General features: G+C 41.1%; 3 protein-coding genes across 6 annotated transcripts; 1 reads left to right on the plus strand and 2 right to left on the minus strand.

Annotated features, from left to right (window-relative positions):
* Nucleotides 1-904: 904 nt before the first annotated feature.
* cpsf2 (cleavage and polyadenylation specific factor 2) lies at nucleotides 905-9,100 on the minus strand. 2 transcript variants are annotated; one of them, XM_061091444.1, is made up of 15 exons: nucleotides 8,970-9,100; nucleotides 8,466-8,629; nucleotides 6,830-6,989; nucleotides 6,636-6,741; nucleotides 6,412-6,541; nucleotides 6,215-6,330; nucleotides 5,660-5,847; nucleotides 5,275-5,565; nucleotides 5,074-5,174; nucleotides 4,517-4,720; nucleotides 4,285-4,437; nucleotides 3,676-3,898; nucleotides 3,052-3,366; nucleotides 2,197-2,331; nucleotides 905-1,067 (listed from the first exon to the last, which is right to left on the minus strand). In XM_061091444.1, exons 2-15 carry the CDS (start codon nucleotides 8,612-8,614, stop codon nucleotides 975-977), a joined length of 2,364 nt encoding a protein of 787 aa, XP_060947427.1. In that variant the 5' UTR covers nucleotides 8,615-8,629; nucleotides 8,970-9,100; the 3' UTR covers nucleotides 905-974. The 2 variants fall into 2 exon arrangements, with proteins under 2 accessions (XP_060947427.1, XP_060947426.1); XM_061091443.1 differs by having other exon boundaries at nucleotides 8,466-8,632.
* Nucleotides 9,101-9,337: 237 nt separating this feature from the next.
* Nucleotides 9,338-11,173, plus strand: LOC133024372 (NADH dehydrogenase [ubiquinone] 1 beta subcomplex subunit 1-like). Its single transcript, XM_061091448.1, has 3 exons — nucleotides 9,338-9,400; nucleotides 10,421-10,565; nucleotides 11,009-11,173. The coding sequence occupies exons 2-3, from the start codon at nucleotides 10,426-10,428 to the stop codon at nucleotides 11,043-11,045; spliced, it is 177 nt and encodes a 58-aa protein (XP_060947431.1). The 5' UTR covers nucleotides 9,338-9,400; nucleotides 10,421-10,425; the 3' UTR covers nucleotides 11,046-11,173.
* A 96-nt stretch (nucleotides 11,174-11,269) lies between these two features.
* riox1 (ribosomal oxygenase 1) lies at nucleotides 11,270-15,880 on the minus strand. 3 transcript variants are annotated; one of them, XM_061091447.1, is made up of 15 exons: nucleotides 15,770-15,880; nucleotides 14,782-14,937; nucleotides 14,511-14,707; nucleotides 14,270-14,369; nucleotides 13,934-14,047; nucleotides 13,512-13,618; nucleotides 13,139-13,246; nucleotides 13,027-13,061; nucleotides 12,730-12,908; nucleotides 12,509-12,613; nucleotides 12,286-12,427; nucleotides 12,011-12,131; nucleotides 11,754-11,853; nucleotides 11,577-11,663; nucleotides 11,270-11,408 (listed from the first exon to the last, which is right to left on the minus strand). In XM_061091447.1, exons 1-15 carry the CDS (start codon nucleotides 15,854-15,856, stop codon nucleotides 11,349-11,351), a joined length of 1,698 nt encoding a protein of 565 aa, XP_060947430.1. In that variant the 5' UTR covers nucleotides 15,857-15,880; the 3' UTR covers nucleotides 11,270-11,348. The 3 variants fall into 3 exon arrangements, with proteins under 3 accessions (XP_060947430.1, XP_060947429.1, XP_060947428.1); XM_061091446.1 differs by having other exon boundaries at nucleotides 11,577-11,853; nucleotides 14,511-14,704; XM_061091445.1 differs by having other exon boundaries at nucleotides 11,577-11,853.
* Between the last annotated feature and the right edge of the window lie 827 nt (nucleotides 15,881-16,707).

Genomic DNA, 16,707 nt, shown 5'->3' on the forward strand with positions numbered 1-16,707 from the left:
TCTTCCAGAAAGGGAAAGTGGAACCTTAATGGAGGATGCTATCGAGCTGCGTTTTAGACAGTGTCGGATCCACCTTTTTTCAGCCTGACCTATATAAGGGACAAAAAAACTCAGCACATCTCTGCTGCAGCATTTCTCCTTTTCATCCGTCTCCTGCAGGTTCTCTGACTTAATGGAAACGATGATTAATAGCTGCTGTATCTCTTTTCTTTCAGAACATAGCTGCAAACTTTGTTTTTATGATTAATCTGGAAATATAGTATTAAAGAAAGTGTTAACATTGTAAATCATCATAAATTCAGCCTTTATAATGTTCGGTTTCTAGTGACATGGTTGGAAATGTGTAAATGATTAGTTTTTAACAGAGGTCATAGTCAAGGAAGGTATTGCACTGTAGTACAGAATATGCAGAGGTGCTCCTAATTTTTTGTTTTTCCTACTTACTTATATGTGGCCTCTGAATACGATGCAATCTATCACAACACATGACTTCACTATGACCTAGTTTCTGAACTACTGATACTTGGTAAAGCCACATTTTGCAGGCAAGTATATAAACTTCAATACCCAAACCAAACAATGGACCCCTGAGAAAAAACCTTTCACGACGCACATTTGAAAAAGAAAAAACAAGACTGCTTTTAATGACAGAACATGAGTCGGCAGCCTTTCCTCGTTACTGTTGAACGAAGATGATATTCAGTCTGTGATCATACAGAGAAACAATCTGCCTCCAAATCTGTGCAGTAAACTAACAACAGCAAAAAAGCACATTACTAACCGGGGAAAAAAATATATAAAATGGAAAATGTACAAGAAGGTCTGCAGTAAAACAGCTGGAACCGCCCACGGGGGCAGAGGAAGCTGGAGCGTGGTACACTCTTGTCCTCTGGGTAAAGTTCTCATTAAGGATTGTCTCTGTATCGCCCTGGAATACTCTGCTGCTGCTGCTGCTGCTGCTGCTGCTGCTGCTTCTATACCACGGCGTACTGCTGATACAGCAGCTCCCGGATCTTGTAGTAGTCGTCACACAAGCAGCCTTCCAGCCCGATGCGTCCGGCCTCCGTCTGGACAAAGAGCACAAAGGTCACGTCGGTCCTCAGAGAACATTCATTTACACTTTGCACAACATGGTTTCACCTTTAAAAGTGAATGTAAAAGCCTTGTGCAGCACATGGCCGACCTCTAAAACTAAATATAAAGACATGTTCCCAATTCCTTCTTACTGACTCTAAAAAGGACTGCCTAACAAATCCGAAGCCATCCACATTATACACACACACATACACTGTACACACACATACACACTTCTTTAACGACTCGGTTCTCTTTGATTTCACTTTCTGGGTTGCATCTATTTTTAGTTCTTGTCAATTATACACTTTGTTGTTGGTATCCTGGCTCACTCTGTCTTTTACTTCCGTCATTACGTTCTGCCTGGGATTCGCCTGTGTGCCTCTGGACTGAGGCAGTATTTGTTTCTCTTTGTGTTTAATGTTCCATTTTATTTCATTGTGTAAGTAAATTGAAAATTTGGTGATTCCCGACTAATTCTAGTTAGAAATCTTTTTTGTAAGACGTTTTGTGAATCATGACGAATCCTGTTTTTATCTCAAACAAATTAAATCTTGATTTTGGTGTGTTGTCAGTGGGACAACATTCAGCCGTGCGGTGCTACTTCTGATGGCTCAGTCAACAGAACCTATAAATACTCATGTCTAATGGAAATGTTTTCATTCCGTCTGTCTGTTGACATAAATTATTCCTCTCATTAGAGTTGCCTGAGCTGACGAGACCTTTAAAAGACCTTTAAATTTACTTTATGGGTCATCTTGTGTGGGCACTGAATTCCTTTGGTTTTATACACGCCCATTAATTATAGGTTCTTTAAATTTAATTGAAGTGTCAAAACTTCTTCAGATCTTATCCCAATACCAGTATCTGATCCGATCCAGATCTATGTACCAATACGATATATATTTAATTGGGTTGTTTTTCAATTTTGTAAAACTAGATAATAAAAGAAGTTCTATGACATTCATTCTCTGTTTGTACTTGTTTTTCAAAGGGTTTCCACCCAAGCCAGGATTAAAAACAACGATTAACAATTCCATTCAGGGTTAGTAGCGTACTATTTTCTAAATGCACTGGTATCTGTAGCAGAGGGATGGTTCGCTCAGCGAGAAGGACACTCACCCTGCGGACGGCCACCATGTTGTTGCAAACCAGAACTCCTCCCACAAACTCGGCCTGGATGCCCTCTCTCAGCAGGACCTGCTTGAAGTCAGACAGGCGCGGCTCGTTGATGAACACCGACTGATGCCCAGCGATCTAGAGGGAGAACAGAGGAGTCAGACTCTTTCTTGGTTTTTATGTGAACTGCTTTCACAGGATCAAGTTACAGTTGCTGTCAACGAGTTCGTCCTGGGATAATTGCTACTCTGTGACTCACTTTGTGGAAAATGAGCTGAGGAAAGTTTTCTTGAATGAAAGACAAAAGCTCTGATTTATTAAACTTTATTAATAAATGTTCCTCTGACGTACGACCTACAAAAGAGCAGCCTGTTTGTGTTCAGCCTTCCAGTTTGGTTGGTAGAAAGTCACTGTAAGTATACGTCTTACTCTTTAGTTTAAGCAAACTTTTTTTTGTTTTGTTATCCCTGCTTATTGTCTCTTCTGCTACTACTTGTAATTTAAACCGGAGTTTATGGTGTGTTTGTACAAGCACATATTGCAATATCCTTAATTTCCCTTGGGATCAATAAAGGAAGCGAGCAAGTAAGTCAGTGAGTCATCTATCCATCCATCACACAACTAGTGAGCCCATCCTGATCCCAAATGCAACTGTGTCATAAAACGTGAGAAGAAAACATGAAACCTTCATAGCTCAGATCCTGAGAATTCTATGAAGTAGCAGACATCTTGTGTTTTCATAGATCACGTTGATTTGAGGCAATTTTGAGAATTTCTAACTGGGTAATTTGTTTTACTGAAAATCAGCCACATAGCTAAAAATGCAGAGAGTGAAAAAGTCAGTTTGCGTTCCCTCACCTCGGGCGGAGGCAGCGGCTCTAACATGGGAATCACGTCACTCTCTTCAGACGGCTCCTTCTCGTCCTCTCCAAACAGGCTCTTGAGGGCTCGCTGTGCGGCCACCGCTGTGGCGTTGATGTCGATGCCGAGATCGGGTACAACTTCCATGGCCAGGTCGCCCTCCTCCACGTCCTCCTTCACTCCCTCCTCGAGCATCACGCCGGTATCCACCTTCACCACGCGCATGTCCAGCACGCCATCAATCCATGCCAGCTCCGTGTCCTTGGCTTTGCAGAACTGCAGAGAGCTCACCAAGGAGTCCTTCAACCGCACCTTTATCATGAGAAGACGAGATTGAATGAAGACACGGGCCTGTCATGGAAGGTAACTTTTATCCACTGACACAGTAATAGCTAAATAAATCAACCCTGTGGCAGTTTAACTTCTTGGCTCGACTGCCGAGGAAGTTAAAACTGCTAAAAAATGACCTGACAAAGACGGATCCATCCAATGTTACTATAGGAGAGTATTCATGAATCTACAAAACACATTTAAGGGTGTGATATTACACTTTGTTTACCCGTTCTTAAAGAGGCAACTGAGTTCACTCCAATAGAGCAGCATGGCCTGACTGAGGCGTACCTGGTAGATGTGTGTCTCACTGGTGGCGTCGATGGTCTCCTGCAGTTTGGGTGTGTAGACCTTGATGTCCTTGCTGAAAGCCTTGCAAGACTCAGCCAAGTCCAGACTGGCTTCTGGTGGCCCGTGAACGATGGCGAGCTGCCTGGGCTTCATCTGATTAATAATCTTCTTGATGGAGTCGCCGTCAGAGCGACCTTCGTAGTCTATGTACGTTATTCTCGCTCTGCAAAGGAACAAAGACATGTTTTTTTAATACTGCAGATTTGACAAACTAGGCAAAAAATTACAGTGTCTACTGCAGACTCATATGAGGCAGGAGTGAATGCTGATTGTATCCACCCCCATAGCAGAGAAAGGCCAGGTGTTGGTGGGTGTTAGTGGGTTTTTTGACCAGTGGAAAGAGAGGCTTGAGCTTCACTTTTACTTTCAAACACACTCATTCACGCCGGGCAACCATCCAACAACTACAACACAATACTTTACTGTTGGCCACCGACCAGCTGTAAGGGCAGAAGATTCACCTACACAGTATTATTAATTAAAAACCTACACAGACCCTGATGACATTAATATGATTCCCAGCGATCATAGCTTTGGATGGACACTCACTTAATTTCGAGGGTTTCTACACTGGAGATGCATTTGGTGGGAACGACCGAGAGATCCTGGTCCATGGGTTCATCACCGTTGGTCATCCCGGATTCATGTTTGCTTTTCTCCTCCTCTGTGGATTGCAGTTCGGGAACCAGAAACTCCTCTAGCCTGTGAAAACGCAGAATTAGTTTCCTTTTAACAACAGGTTCGGACAATCTCATGTGTAAACGTGTCAGTGTCGAAGTACCTGATGATTTCCCCATACTCGTCCCACTTGATCCTTTCCTCGTGTGTGGGAAACATTGGATACGATTTTTTGGCTTGTTTGAAGAAACTGCCTTTGCGGCTCCCCTCGCTCTTCATCATCAAGTCGTGGTGTTTGTTTTTGACTACTGCAGGCTGGTCCAGATCATCGTCCAGATCACTCTCATCGCTGGAGTCCACGTCCACCCTGCAGGAGCAGCAAAAAACACATTAAAACGAGTACAAATGAGTTACATCTTTACAAGGGCAGAGAAATATTTTTTAGGATTTGAGTTTTTATAAACGTTGCCTTCATTATGTCATGACTCATCCTCCATTTACAGATTTGCATTTAAACAGCCCGTTTTAGACTTGGACTCGAGACCACCATTAGGAATTGTTATTGCTTTTTACATGATGAGCTTTTTTAGTTTTCATCAGACTGTAAAATTACATGAAGTAAGGGTTTTGTGAACCAACCAGTTAAACGCATCATCAAGAAAAGACAATAAACCCATAAACCACACAAAATGAATGTAGCGTCTCTCTACTGGGACTTACTCTTTTGCTTGTTCAAGTTTTTTAGCTGCTTCTTTCTTTTGTTTATCCTTTTCCAGGAATTCTTCCAGCTCCTTGCCTTCGAGCTTCACTCTTTTCCTCACCTGTTGTAATGAAGAGCAAAGAATTACATATATTGTTATTTCTTTAGCTGGGGCTGAATATGAGTGAGGAGTAAATCAGCATCACGACTACTGGTCTCACCTCCAGATCCAGCCTCTTCTCTCCAGGGTTGTCGATGAGGTCACGGGCCAGGGTTCCAGGTGTGGTGCGGTAGGTCAGGATGATGGAGTTTTTGGCGTCTTGGCACCACTGGATGAAGAGCTCTCGAGAAAAGCCTGACTCGAGGTCTGGCTGGCTGCAGAGCACCACCTTGGGGCTGGGCACCCGGGCCAGGTCTGCCAGACTGTGGCACAAGGTCAGGTGACGAAACTGGAAGGGGTTGTTTCTCTTGTCCTCAAAACACCTCATGAGTTTGTCACTCATCCACTCCACCTACGAACAAGCAGTAGATTATAAGAACGTTATCATGCTGCTGGTATCTTCACAAGACAGCTTCTAACAATATACTGTGACCAGTGAATGTTACCTGGGACTTGGAAAACTCCACCACGTTGTAGCTGACATTGTTTAGCAGAGCGAGTGGGTAAACCCCCAGCCCAGCATCCTTTGTCCTCCAGATCTGGTCCAGGAGCTGAGCCAACTCCAACACGCGCCCTGCTGTATCCACGGCAATCAGGACATTACCGTCACCTCGGAGGGTCTCCATCACATTCGCTTTGAGGAAAAAACACATAAGAACATGTTTAAAAATAAGAAACTGAATTATTCACCTATTTTTTCCAAAATAAAAGAATGGCAGAGAATAATACAAAAAATTTGGGGAATTTAAGGTAAAATACATATAAATAGTTTCATCCCTATCTAACAGAGCGGCAAAAAGACATCAGGTTATTTACTGCACATTTATTAACAAAACTGTCTAAAAGGAGGGAAAGATGAGACTTTCAATAAATATATTCTTTCTGAAACAATAGTGTTCATTCGTTTGACGACTGGAATGTGTTATACAATGATGAATAACAAAATAAATGAATACACAACCATACTGGACAACCACTATAGTCTTCAGGAGTATACTTACTAAGGAGCTGCTCATCTCTTTGTTTACGACGTGGCTGCACATATGTGGCATTGAAGGAGTCTGTGATAAGTAGGGACGGACGACTGATGCTCTCCAGTGTGCAGCCATTCAGGTGGCTGGAAACAGAAAACAGGAAATTAACTAACAGCCCAAAAAAAGCATCTCTGTTAATATGCTTATCTTGTGTCTGAGCTTACATCTCTCTCTTGTGGTTGAAGTCCACGGCGTAAATAATCTCCTCCTCCTCGTCTTTCACAATTTTCCAAATGGTGCCTCCAATCATGTGACCGGCCGAAAGTGGCGTGATGGAGAGACCATGTCCTTTGCCTGTCAAGTAAAAAGAAAGATGTCAGAGAATTTGCTGGTTGTGATACATAACCCCATGCGACTTCTGGCCTATACAGATCTGCAACTCTCTCACCTTTCAAGTGGACAATCTGAGAGTATTTCAGCTGCTGGATTTTATCAAAAGCACAGTCCACATCGTCGAGAGTGAAGAGCTTGAAATCTTCACTGTTGTTTCGAGACTAAAGAGAGCAAGACATTATTAACCACACAATTGAAGCAATGCAACTGAGATCTACATGCACGGCATTTTGGAATACTTCTCCTTACCTGATAAAGATCATACATGAACATCTGACCCATCTTATAAACAGGAATGGTGGCATAAATTGTACAGTTTAGACCCAGTTTGCCCACAGCGTAGGGCAGGGCTCCCAGGTGTAAGGGGTCAGGGTGGGAGAGGAGCACAGCATCGACCTGATGAACATATCTGAGGAGGAGAAAGGATATTTACACTTATTCATTTTGCAGAAGATTTTGCAGAGAGCGCACGTAAAAATAGAAACACGTCGTACAATCCACACTGCAGTGGATCCAGGAGAAGTCTTTGCATATATGACGTTTAAGTGTGAACAGTGCATGACAAGAGATAAAGAAGGATCAAGAGACAGAAAGAGAGAGAGAGAGAGAGAGGACGAAAGGGATTCTGCTGACTTGAGTCAAGGCACATTTTCAAATCACCAATAATCAGGTGCTCATATGAACACTGAAACTGATTTTATGATAACATAGGATGTAAATGTATTGTTCCCCCTAAGAGGAAATTATTACTTTTATTTGCGGTCAAACCAAACCTAAGACAATACCTTAATAGTAGTGGTGGGGGAAAAAATCGATTCTGTTCAGTATTGCGATATTTTGCGCCCGCGATTATATCGATACTGTAGCACAAAGTATTGCAATAGTTATAAAAAAAAATAAAATAAAAAAAATATTTTATACTTTATTTACAATTATATATGTAACAGCCCCTGGCTGGCAAAGCATGACGAGGAGAGTTTCAGAGTTTAAAAGATACCTAGTGTGTATGCGGAAAGGATGTTCTCCACTGCAGGAGATATATACTAACGGCCCAGAGGAGCACTTTAACATCTGAGCATGTTGACCAACTCCTTTTTCTGAACAAAAATGCCAATATTCCCAAATGAATTTAACATTTTGGGTCATGACCTTGCAGCCAACTGGACTGGACTCTAGTAGTACACATTTGTTTATTTTTCTCGATTTGATTGAAGCTCTAGATTACTCTTATTTATATGATTATTCTCAGGTTTATGTTACTCTATTATGCCTGCTTGATGTTACTGTATTGTATTTAAATAATTGTAAGATATGTGCTGGGAGCTCAGCGTTCATGTGAGAGGTCTCCTATTCAGCAAATAATTACAAAGGGCCTGTGTCCTGAATGTTCAAGGAAAAAGTTTTTGCACTTCAGTTAATGTGTAGAAGACAATTTTGTTCACAGACCTAAATGTGATTTGAAGTGAGTTGAGCAGTCTTATTTTCCTCATTTTTTGTAATGCCTTTGAATAATATGGGGGACATGAATCGCAATACTTGCAGTATCGCAGAATCGCAATACTATTGAATCGTGGCCCAAATATCGAAATACTATTGAATCGTCACATTTTTGCCAATTCCCACCCCTACTTAATAGTGTTAGAATTCAGTATAACAGTTTCTCTATTGAGCTGCAGTAGAAGGGAAGCGACAAACGGGGAATTTTGTACAACAAGAGACAGGATATCCACTTGATTTGATTAAGTTACACTGCTAAGGCCTATTGTTAACATAAAATAAAACTCTGCAGAGGTTTTACTTAGATTAAGAAAAGAGGAGACCAGACAGGACTATTATATCATCGCACTTGGTTCAATCCAAAGACAGAAGGGAGCATCCTAGTCACCGTTTCATAGCATCGATGATGTCCATGGAGAAGTTCTCATCCCAGCCACAGTCCAGGAGGAAGCGGAACTCGTCCACCTGCAGCAGGTAGCACAGGGCGGACTCCTCCTGCACGCCTGACACGGCGGTCAGCTTGATGATGGACGTCATTCTTCTTCAGATGTCCTGCTGGAAGTTCAGTGGAGCAACAGGCGGATGCGACTGAGCCAAACACAAATCACCACATGGAACTGAACATGAACATCTCGGGTTAAATGCTTCTTCACTCAATGAGCAACAAATCTCCTCCCGGATCATTCAATTAAAACGATGGAGCTGTTGTCAAGTGGAACCTAATCATATAACAACAGGTTTCAGAGCATAAAATGAATGAATTAGAAGTGAATGTGGATGCTAGTAGCCGTTAGCCCACACACAATCAACAATGGTGCGGACTTAGCATGCTAGCTACGTGCTAACGTGGGGATAAAAGTGACTTAAACCGCGAAAGGAAGGTGCAACACACCGTTCACTGTGACCCGGTACAAAGTCTCTGTCGGTGGGATAGAAAAACAACAAGGTGGCGTCTCTGTTATTCCGACTTTAGGACATTTTGACTCGCGGCTTCAGGAAACACTCTCCACTCGCCGACATGTTGCCGCTGCGTCAGTGTCAAAGTGCAAAGGAGCGAACCAAGTGTAGAGGTGTCACCAGGACCGGTTTAACAACAAAACAAAACATTCTCATTATTTAATCACACGGAAATGAATTAAAAATCACCTGATAGATCATTTATTGAGTTATTGTGCTGCGATGCTAAAAATTACAATGCAGTAGTAATTGTGTGTGTAGTGTATTTTCCTGATTAAACCCCCACGACTTGGCTGCGCAGTTGGTACAGTCCGGTGTCCTCTGTTGATAGCAGAGCTAAAGGCCGCAGCTCGGTGAGAGAACAAGGTAAAGTTCAGACATTTAAAACCAATTTAAACCTCATTAGTCTTTGAGAACTTGTGCTTTAACATGTTTGATGCACTAAAGGTGAACTAGCTATTCTAAACGAGACACGGTTCTAAAGGTAAACCAGACGTCTAGAGACGGGTGCTACATGGCTGTCCAGCTAGCTAGCCATGCTACTAGGGGGTGATCACAGGATGTTAACATGTGTTTATAAAAGTGAGCAAAAGCTTAACTTCACTTTGTGCAAATGGTGAAACGACCGCAGTGAATATGTGCTGAGGCAGAAGCAAAATTAACTGTGTTTTCATTTATGAAGCTGGAAGTTGAGGCGATGTTGAATTGTATAAGTGAAGTGTTTAGTTATTCTGTCCAAAGCATTCTTAACATTGAGTTTAGGCTTCATTTAAAAACATGTCATTTTATTATGCAGTAATACAATGATTACATAAATCTAGCATGATGCCACGTTTACTTTTGCTAAGGATTATGTCCACCGTCTCATAGGACTGGGTAATAAAGCAATATCCAACTATCACAATAAATCAATACAAAATGGATATGTTAAAACCATAACCTTCACCTGGGAGTTAAATCCAGTCTTTAAACTTAAGAAAAATAATGTGGCATTTATTATGATGATATTTAGTCATATCTCCTAGTCCCACTGTCTCTGGATCAAATCCCTTTTCAAAATAAATGTGTTTTAATTTGGGAGCCGACAAAACAACCGAGTACATATGGTTTAGAGATGTCAGCAAATGTAGTCATAGAATAATGTGTGCTGGCCTCATGAGTGTTTTCAGTTTCCTCAACACTTAGTTTTTAGGGGCTGTTATCAAAATCACAGTGTAAGGCCATTATATTATTATATTGTATCTGTTGAAGTCATGTTCTCACATCAAACTATTGAATACATCAGTTATAAGTGTGGGAACATAAGTGACAGCTTTAATCACTCTACACATTTGACCAGAGAGTAAAACTAATGTTGTATTGTGGCTGTTTTTATTATTTCTCTAGGAACCATGATCAAATTTGTCGGACTAGCGCGTGAACACTGGGCGACCATCTTGGTGCCCATGGGTTTTGTGTTCGGCTGGTACCTCGACAGACAACAGGACACGATGTTGACAGCATTCAGGAACAAAAGTCTTTTGTTCGGCAGGTAAGAAGCAGCTATGACCTACCTGTATGCAGTAAAACAGGCCAGTGTATTAAATATCAGGGAGATTCCTGCTGCTTTGTACCTTTTATATGTATTAAGTTGTATAGTTGGAATATATGCATTTGCAGATGCATCAGCTTCTCAACATCACTCCCCAACCAAATATTTTAGGTTTTCATGAGATGATACAATATCCAGTCATATCAAAAAAAATGATTGCATCCTGAAGCTGTGATGAAGAATTTAAAAAAACTGTAGAAATGATTTATTTGTAAATGTGAAACTGTTCAAATATGGATCTTACATTTTCACAGCAGCCTCAGAGTGTGTGAAGTGAAAGCAGAAGATTTATTGCGTAATGCACTGCTTTAAAAAGGTCATCTCGTGCCAGCAGTGGTCGAGGCACAAACGTTATGTAACTGTCTAATTTGTCCTCTCCATAGGGAGCTGAAGCCTGGTGAGGAGGTGACCTGGAAGTAGATGACTCCTGTTTCCTGTGGTGTGAATGACTGATGGATGTCCCTCTAACCAGATTATTTAAGAAGACTCCTACACTTTTGCTTTTGAGTTGTATCAACCAATAATAAACATGCCCCTTTCTCATCCAACTCAGTTTCATTTTCTTTTTAAAAACGTTCTTTCATAAATGGCTTGTTCAGTACAATCATTCCAGTTCAGCTAATGAATATATTTGGGACAAGAAGTGGTTTGAATCAAAGACTGTATTTTTTACAAAGGCAGTTTTAATCGACTCAGTCGGTATGATTCAAGAATCTTAGGTCATTACAGAGGTTCTTCAGTGTGGATGATCCCCTTCTCGAATAGCAGCTCGGCCAAGGCAACCTGGACAAAAAGGGAAAATAGAACTGGTCAAAGACGAGCTCAGATTTTTATTATCTAGACTTTATATTTTTGCCAAGATGGGATGTATTTTAGTCTTTAATGCATACATTTCCTAAAGCAAACCCTGTAAAACAACTGTATAATGCAGATCAAATGAAAAAAATAAACCTTGTCCTCTGCAGCATCGCATGGGAAGCTTCCTACTTTCACAAACTCAGGATAAGAATGGATCAGAAACTCAACGGCGTCCGTGTGCTGCAAGAAGAAACAATGATTAGTTATTGACACCGTCAGCAGAACGCTGTGTTCTACAGATGAGATTTGCAAAGATCTTCCAGTGTCTACCTCCGTTTGGATTTCAAAACTCTTGGGCTCCTCTTTGTGGTAAACTCTGGAGTTGTCTGTGGTGTAGTAAAGATGAACGGCTTCTCCATCACTGCATAACCTGGCAAGAGAGAAAGCTTGAGCGAAGAACTTGAACAAATACATTGTTAACATTATTTTATTGAATTTCTGCTTGACTGATAATTGGAGCAGGTCAAAAATAAAACTCATTGTCTGATGCGTATGCTCAGATAAATGATTTTGAACAGTTCTATTACCTGGCACATTCGGCGCGGAGGACTCGGACTCGGGTCTGCAAATCGATGCGTGAACCCACATTCACAACTTGCCCACATTCCCATGTAACAGAGGCCCCTTGAACACTGGTGACTAGTTCCTCTGTAGAAGATGCAGAGAATAGACTGATCAGTATTTATTATTCACAAGTCGAACAACTTTCTAATCTCCAGGTGGACTCAAAATAAATAAAACTTGCTGCAACTGAAAAAAATCTGGCATTAAATGTCTGTACAATAAAAATGTGTTTCCATACCTGGAGTCAGCATGGGAGGGAGGCAGTCATGGAAGAAGTCTCTGGCTTTCTGATCCACAGCGGCATCGACTGGGGCGAAATTTTTAAGCCTCTTGATCAGATTCTCGATCCGGGAGAAGAATTTGATCCGGCGTGGGTCCTCCTACACGGGAAGGACTGGAGTTAGTAAATGGTGAAAGGACAAAGGAGTGTTGCCGCGGCTGAGAAAGAACGGCCTCACTACCTTGTCAGAATTCTGTACTCCCATGTACGACAGGTAGTCCAGAGGTAAACCCTGTCTGAAGTCCACGTCCTCCTCCATCGCTATTTCCAGTGCAGCTGGAACAACCTGGAGAGAGCAGTTGGTGAATTTTACAGAAATATTCAAGATGATCTGTTCTCACTCCTTCAGAGCCTCTGGCTGAGAACGGAATACAACCCTCGTCTTCATCAGTGTGTATTAACCTTCTGCAGCAGATCGCCCCAGCTGTTCTTCTGGTAAGAGGAGATGGTGATGTGCAGGGAATGAGCGTCCGGCAGGCAGTCGCCCTGGTGGATGAATCCTCTGGGAAAGTAGAGGAGATCTCCAGCTTCCAGCACCACCTCCAGGATCGGCCGCCCAATGTTTTTCTGATCGAAGTTCTCTGGAGAGGGAACGCAAAGAAGTCGACTCTGAGAAACGTCAGTTTATCAGCCGAAATTAGAAAATTATTACATCCCAAAGTATAAAAAAAACTGTTAGTGAGTATCTATTTTACTCACTGCTTGAAAGCACAGGCAGCACCTCGTCATCTGTCCTATAAAAGTAAGAGGAACAACTCAGAGTGGGTTCCTTCATATCTGTGTTGAGCTTAACTATGTCGCTGTATCTTACCTCGGCTTGTACACTCTCCAATGTTTCTTCCCTTCCAGCTGAACCACAAACGCCTCAATGTCGTCATAATGTGGAGCAAAGCCTTGTGTTCCAGGTGGTGTAAGGTATCTGGTGAAGGAAAACACAGACATTTAATACCAAAACAGAAACTACCATGACACAAGGTTGTCATCCCTCGACAGTCAATTCAATCAAGCTGCAAAAAATGTCACTCACTCAGATATCACTTCCTCAAATATGACAGTTTTTTAATTCAAGATCCATAACTTACTTCCTGGGAAATAGGTGAAAATGTGGAACACATAAACATAACCTCTTTGTTTGGAATAAAAACCTGAAACACTAGATCTAAATATCTCTGTTGACTTCTTACACGTTGGCTCCTGCCATGCTGCCGAACTGCTCCTGAAGGATGGACAGCACGTTCCACACGGTGGAGGAGAAAGACTGAGGATTCAGCAATCGGAGGGAGCAGCCACTCTGTAAAAAAATACAGAAATTGTGATACAGTAAGTAGGTATGATGATTGCTAATCTGCTGTGAGAGCGCTTTGCAGATGATGCACTGATTTGGTTAAAGTGCAAAACTGTTTCTGACTTGCAGCACAGAAAATGTCTTCCTGTGGAGATAAACATGCATCTACTTGCTGCTGCACCTGATTTTGCAGCCAATGGCCCAACTACTAGGAACATAATCAGAATCATAAAAATGCATAATTACTTTTATATTGCAGTAGAAATAACCACATTCTGTAAACAAACAAATCGACTGCCTGCATCAGAACATCCTCTTTACCTCATAGAAGTTCCACACAGTGAACGGCAGAGCTCGCCCTGGAGGATTGTGCGTCTCCCTCTTGCCGTTGGTGTAGCTTGTGACGTCCAGGTTCACGCCGTACTGAACATCCTCCTGCAATTGAATAAACATGTGATTTTTCTGTCTTTATATGAACTAAACAATTAGATGAAACTTCAACAAACTTTCCACATTTACACCGGTAACACCAACGAAAACTAGATACCTGCCACTGACTGCTTATGAACTAATATACTGTGTAAATATTTATATATAGTCTATGACAAATGCAGTATGATGCAAAGTGATGAAATACATTATATTCCAGATTCTTACCTCTCTTAATATGCGATCGAACTCTGCTGTGGAGAACAGTCCTTTGTAGTAATTTGGATTTTTTCGTTGAACGAGAATGGGCTTCTTTTCCCATGTGTCCCTTATGGAGGAAAACATATGTATAGGTTAAGAAAATTGTACTTCTTTTACTTCCTTTTGTCATTAAAAATTGCAAAAATTGCATTTGCTGTAAAATGCATTGTCATATCATCATTTTGAAAATTTGTAAACACATCAGTACCTGAAGAAAGGTTTGACAGGAACAGGGTGAATGAGCCACCGGAACAGCTGGCTCGCTCTCTCCCTGCTGTTGTTCACTCTCGCCAGCTCGGCCAGCAGAGTATCAACCATCTCACTGCCAGCCTCTCCATCACCATTCACACACTCCTCCTCTTCAGCCTCCTCTTCCTCCTCCTTCTGCTGCTGCTGCTGCTGCTGCTGTGACACAAAGACTCCGTTCAGGTTGAGAAGAAGAAGTTGTGGTCATCATTGAAGCATCTATCTCGTCTTACCTCTGCGCTTCCCTTCAGTCTCTCCCCTCTCGGTGAAGACTTCTGCAGCTTCTTTCTCATCCTAGTTTTCTTCTCAGACTTCAGTTGAGCTTTAAGTGCGTTGGCTTTATTAACCGCGACTCCATTTTCCTTTCTCTTTCTCTTCTTAGTGACCACCTAGAAAAAAATACAAGGAAACATAATGTCAAACAGTTGGTACACATACAGTAGATCTAGTTTCAGTTCTGTTCCCTCTGCAAAAATTGCATTTACTGTATATAAACTTATATAATCTCCCGTTCATATCTTTACATACAGTCTTACAATAACATGTTGAATCCTGCAGTGGAGGATCAGTTATGTGTTATACCTCCTTTTCTCTGTAGTAGCATTATATTATGATAAATACTGATATTATTTCATTGCCCAGCCCTAGATCACACTGAAAACCTTTTTACATTATGAATATGTACATCCCATGTTAGCTTTGTATCAAACCCAAATAAAAAAAATCTACTTTTTTTATCTGTGCATCATCGCCTCTTTCTTTCTTGTAAACATTAACTGTTCTGGTTTTCTCTTTTATTTTATTTTTTACCAAATTATGATGATACCTACAGTTCCCCCCCCTCCCCTTTCCACTAAAAAAACCCATAATAAATCATAATAGGGGGGAAATACTGGGCTAATGACACTACCCTGTTGAACACAGTCAACCTGATGAGGCTGTACTTGTTATAACTTGGATATATCTAAATAATAAAAAGCTATAAATCCTATAATATGTTCCTCTTATCTATTCTTATCATATTAGTTCAGGTCATTCGTGTGTTTGGAGAGGGATCAGGAACATAAGAGGAAGCAGAAGGGAAAGGAAGGTGAGGGAGGAAGAAGCAGTATGTGATGTAGCAGCAGCAGCATGGTGGTGGTGGTGGGGGGGGGTGATAGCAGTCGCAGTATTAGTATTTGATGAAGAAAACGCAGAGGTGCCATGTTTATTGGTTCCTACCTGAGGGGGGGTCTTCTTCACAGGTGGAGATTCGTCTGTTGGCAACGTTTGATACAAAGCAAACGCAGACATGTGTTTTCTCTCCATGATTCAGGAGGTTCACGTCATCACCCTGCGACTGCAGCTAATGCAGCCTTCTTCTTCTTTACACTTGGCTGCCCACTGGGCTCACTACCGCCGCCTGTAGAGTCACAAGACATCAACAGCACGTAATCCAATCCTTAATGTTAATATAACTGCTAATGTTTGGCAGGAATTCAACCACCTATTCATTGCACACTATCTGTCACTATGTAAATTTAATAACAAAAAGAGAGAAAGAAAAAAGAAAAAAAAGAAATATAAAAAGAAATATAAAAAGAAATATAAAATAATTAATTTAATTTAATTTAATTTAATTTAATTTAATTTAATTTAATTTAATTTAATTTAATTTAATTTAATTTAATTTAATTTAATTTAGTTTATTTTAATTTAATTTAGTTTAATTTAATTAGGACCCGAGCACTGACAGGCACTGACAGGTGAGGCCCTATTGAAATCCTTCGCCCAAGGAGACAATGTTGCCATAACTCCACTGTGTATTGTCCCATCACTACCAAACTTCTGTCTCATGATCAGAGTCCAAGCCTGAACAGCTCTATGTGTCAATATTTCCTCAGTCATTATTTATTTCTTTCAGGCAAAATGCTTGCAACGCTTCAAAATGCATGTGCTAGGGCCCGCCCAGTGTTGCTTTGCAGTCCTTGAAATTTTAGAAAATGTATTTAAGTATAGTAATCTATTATTTGCTTTACTGGTGCAATGGCCGTTTTAGATGGGTTGTTTGCCTGGACTGTGGTAATGCTGGTTATAATTGAAATCCATATGACAGATACTTTTGCGTTGATCTATTATTTATTTAGATTCTCATCATCTTTCAGACATTGAATATTATC

This window comes from Limanda limanda, chromosome 18 (assembly GCF_963576545.1).
Source record: "Limanda limanda chromosome 18, fLimLim1.1, whole genome shotgun sequence".
Classification (NCBI taxonomy): domain Eukaryota; kingdom Metazoa; phylum Chordata; class Actinopteri; order Pleuronectiformes; family Pleuronectidae; genus Limanda; species Limanda limanda.

Coding starts and splice junctions, on each gene's coding strand:
- cpsf2 (XM_061091444.1), bottom strand. CDS start 8,614: ATGACGTCCATCATCAAGCTGACCGCCGTGTCAGGCGTGCAGGAGGAG. Junction 6,742..6,829: donor TCATGTATGATCTTTATCAG/GTAAGGAGAAGT, acceptor TGCTCTCTTTAG/TCTCGAAACAACAGTGAAGA. Junction 3,367..3,675: donor GTGAGACACACATCTACCAG/GTACGCCTCAGT, acceptor CTCATGATAAAG/GTGCGGTTGAAGGACTCCTT.
- LOC133024372 (XM_061091448.1), top strand. CDS start 10,426: ATGATCAAATTTGTCGGACTAGCGCGTGAACACTGGGCGACCATCTTG. Junction 10,566..11,008: donor AAAAGTCTTTTGTTCGGCAG/GTAAGAAGCAGC, acceptor TCCTCTCCATAG/GGAGCTGAAGCCTGGTGAGG.
- riox1 (XM_061091445.1), bottom strand. CDS start 15,856: ATGGAGAGAAAACACATGTCTGCGTTTGCTTTGTATCAAACGTTGCCA. Junction 14,938..15,769: donor TGAAGAAGACCCCCCCTCAG/GTAGGAACCAAT, acceptor ATTTTTTTCTAG/GTGGTCACTAAGAAGAGAAA. Junction 12,614..12,729: donor GGGGCGATCTGCTGCAGAAG/GTTAATACACAC, acceptor TGCTCTCTCCAG/GTTGTTCCAGCTGCACTGGA.